This window comes from Gossypium arboreum, chromosome 8 (assembly GCF_025698485.1).
Source record: "Gossypium arboreum isolate Shixiya-1 chromosome 8, ASM2569848v2, whole genome shotgun sequence".
Taxonomy (NCBI): domain Eukaryota; kingdom Viridiplantae; phylum Streptophyta; class Magnoliopsida; order Malvales; family Malvaceae; genus Gossypium; species Gossypium arboreum.
The window spans coordinates 19,076,772-19,080,764 of NC_069077.1; the positions used below are offsets into that span (position 1 = coordinate 19,076,772).

General features: G+C 36.2%; 1 protein-coding gene across 1 annotated transcript; it reads left to right on the forward strand.

The window, feature by feature from the left end:
* The first annotated feature begins 255 nt into the window (after positions 1-255).
* LOC108465825 (uncharacterized) lies at positions 256-1,327 on the forward strand. The gene has a single exon (XM_017766203.2). The coding sequence runs from the start codon at positions 503-505 to the stop codon at positions 1,109-1,111; it is 609 nt and encodes a 202-aa protein (XP_017621692.1). The 5' UTR covers positions 256-502; the 3' UTR covers positions 1,112-1,327.
* Positions 1,328-3,993: the final 2,666 nt, after the last annotated feature.

A 3,993-nucleotide genomic window follows, 5' to 3' on the forward strand; every position in this document is an offset into this window, starting at 1 on the left:
CCTTATATATAAACAACAAATCTAAACGAAGGGATTATTTTTTCCACTAATCTAATATATAAGAACTAATTTACTTATTTTTCAATAGAAAAATTAAAATGCAATCTAGAGTATTGTAAAGTATAGTAAGAGGGTTTTGTGGTCTAGATAAATGGATGGATGTGGATGGTGCAATACTGCGTCAAGATATATAAAGGCAAGCCCTTGTTTGCGTGGCGGAGCTACAGCTATTTAGTTTTGACTTTATAAGAGATAAAGTGACCTTAGATTCCTTAATAGAGTGGTTATTGCTATTAGAGTATACACGCTTTAGATGTAGGAAAGGAAGATACTTCCCTGCCAATTAGAGCTAATTTATATCTTGCCAATCTTGAGACGCCTAAAACAGAGCATCCATACCCCTCCCAGTATATTACTTCAATTGTGTTCCTAAAACCATAACTTAAAGAAGAAAAATCCTCCGAATGTTGACACTGATTGATGATCAGACACTCCCAACCAAATGGCCCCAAAATCAAAGTTCTCAACTAGTCGGGAACGAGCAACCCATCCGCTGGTGTGGTGTGGTGCTATCATCTGCACCATCTTGACCATAGCAGTCATCATAGGAGGCATCGTTACCTTCATAGGATACTTAGTTATACATCCCAGGGTGCCGTACGTCAGCGTCATGGATGCTTACCTTGACCATATCCAGATTGATTATGCGGGTATTCTGGAAATTCAGGTAACCATACTAATTCGAGCCAAGAATGGGAACGAAAAGGCGCATGCAAGCTTCTCGGATTCGAGTTACAGCCTAAGCTTGAATAGGGAAGTGGTAGCGCAGCTGGTCGCACCACCCTTTGAAGTAGGTAAGAACAGTTCGGTTGATTTTAATTATGTAGTGCCATCTTCACCCATACCCTTAAGACCAGATCAAGCAGAGGATGTGGACGCGGGTTTGAAGAAAGATTTGATTATATTCGATTTGAAAGGCAGTAGCAGGGTGAGATGGCGAATAGGGAGCCTGGGTTCAGTTAGGTACTTGTGTCGTCTCGACTGCCAGTTGCGTTTCCATCCTTTGAATGGAACTTACATTCCTTCGCGCTGTAGTTCCAAGGCCAAATAATTTCCTCCTTTTTTTTTTTGTTCTATATACATACATCTACATTGAATAGTGAAGCCTTTCCATTTTCTTTTGTATGCTCTGTTCTGTACATGCACCAAAGCAACGACAAAAGTTGTTTAATTAGGTATGTTTCTTAGGTAACACTAGATTGAATGCTTATATGTAAGACAATCAACTCCAGAAAAACAAATAAAATCAATGTGGAATTCTTGTTCATCCTCATGTGAGACTGAAGAGAGATGATATTAACAGCTTTGTAACAGAGAGTGGCTAGTCCGATTCAATCATGTTTACAAGGTTGCCGATGATTTTTGAATCAAAAAATTTACACATCCACTTCTTAGTAAACCACCTGGGTAATGTTTCTTATAGTAATGCCAATGTTGACTGATTTGTAGTTTTGTAGGGCTCAGCCCCTCTCCTTTTGACTTCAAAAAGAAAGAAAGAAATTCAATAGATAGTTTAAAAATGATAAAAGTTAAAAGAAAAAACAAATGATTTATTGTGAAATTATATATTATCAAAGATTTGAAAATTAAATTTACTTAATTTCATTTTTAGGAACATTTAACAAAGAAAGGCCATTCCCTATTTTATTTACGGAAATTGGTCACTTTATTTATTATTTACCGGAATGGGCCAAAAATATAAAAACACGTCCACGTAAAAGTGTTTTAAGGGGAAATTTCAGAAAGAGCGACCTTGAGGGAGCGCTTTTTCCATGTCAGCAAAAAATGCACTGACGTGGACGCGCTTTGCTGACATGGCAAAAGCGCTCCTTCAAGGACACACTTTAGCCTGTGTTTTTCTAAGGTTAAAGCTATTTGTATTTTAGTGCCTAAGGTTTATGAGTTTAGGGTTTTAGTGGTTTAAGGTTAGGTTTTTGTTAAAATAATTTAGGAATTTATTTATTTAGGGTTTAAGGATTTTAAAAATAAATTAGGGTTTAGGAATTTAAAAATAAATAAATTAGGTTTAGGGTTTTTAGAAAATTAATTAAATTAGGGTTTAGAACTTTTTAAAATAATTTTGTGTTTAGGTTTTAGGGTTTTTGTAAAAGGGTTTAGGGTTGAGTCTTGAAAAAATTATATTGACAAGATGGATTTTGTTTTTTTTATAGTAGTTTCTGAAAAATTAATTTTGAGAAGACGGTTCTAAAAAAATAGTGACAAAAACGCTTCAAGCAAGATGCACTATTAGCAAAAGTACTGAAAAAAGCTCCCACGTGGACGCTATTTTTCTATAGTAGTTTTTGGAAAAAAAAATAATTTTGAGAAGACAGTTCTAAAAAAATAATGTCAAAAACGCTTCAAACAGGATGCACTGTCAGCAAAATTACTAAAAAAAGCTCCCACGTGGACGCTCTTTTTCTATAGTAGTTTCTGAAAAAATAATTTTGAGAAGACAGTTTTGAAAAAATAGTGTCAAAAACACTTCAAGCAGAATGCACTGTCAACAAAATTACTTAAAAAAGCTCCCATGTGGATGCTCTTTTTCTACATTAGTTCCTGAAAAAATAATTTTGAGAAGACGGTTCTGAAAAAATAGGGTCAAAAACGTTTTAAGCAGGATGCACTGTTAGCAAAATTACTGAAAAAAGCTCTTACGTAGATACTCTTTTTCTACAGTTGTTCCTGAAAAAGTAATTTTTAGTGTCAAAAATGCTTCAAGCAGGATGCACTGTTAGCAAAATTACTAAAAAAACTCCCACGTAGATACTCTTTTTCTACAATAGTTTTTGTTTGGCCTTAGACTATAAATGAGCCAAATTTTATTTTTCATGTTGCATAAGTTACAGCAAAAAAAATTAAAGAAGTTTAGAAGAATAGAAATTGAAGATGAGTGAACGTATTAGTGATGTTATTTACTATGATGGTGAGGTCTATGATACCGAGAAAGGCGTTATTTTTTTATCGGAGAACACAACACGAATGATTTTTAACCAAAACATAGATTTGATAGAACTTCGTAAAAGAATTAGGCGCAAAATTTTCGGAACGACGCCAATGAGAGTTTCATCTATTAAGTATCGATTTTGTGCTTCGGTTGATCCCGTGGCATATGACTCATTTGATATAAAAGGTGATTGTAGCTTGGAGGCGATAGTGTAGACTCATCTCGCTAGTAGATAACCCTATCTTGAGTTATATGTACAATTTTCATCGCTAAATTAAGCATGTGCGACTTCAATATCTATTGCTGTCCGAGAGGAATACACAACCCCTGCACGACACTCGGTTAGTGGATGGGATATGCACCTTGGTGGGTCGATGTTTGATGCTAGAAATACATACTAGGGAATATCATCAACTTCTAATGGCTGGCAATCCACATCTGATTGGGGACGTTACGAAACGTCCACAAGAAGGGATGATGTACTCTTTACGACATCCACCGGCGAGGGGACCTCGTAAGTTGCAGATGATTGTAGGTTGGGTAATAAGTCCGATGTGGATCCACCTCGAAAGTCCAGCCCCGATGGTGTAGAAGTTGCATTATTTTCTGAACCGGAGCATGTTCCAACCAAACCTAAAGATGGTGAAGGAGGTTTAGATAAAGAAGAAGAAGATTCGCGATTTATGACGTACTTGCCTTCAGTCCACATGCATAATGTCGATCTATCAACAGATAATGCGTTAGAGTTTCCAGATCTACCACACAGAAGGTATGACCATACAGGTTCACCGTTGGATTTGGGTGAATTGAAAGTTGGTAAGGAGTTTTCCAGTAAGGATAGTTTTCTTGGTGCATTGAAATAATATAGCCTCATGAACGGGGTTAACTATCACGTGGTTAAATCCAAGTCTGATAAGTTTGAGGCTAAATGTGCTGTGCAATATAGTACATGTTCATGAAAAATCATGGCTACGGTTAGGAAAAAT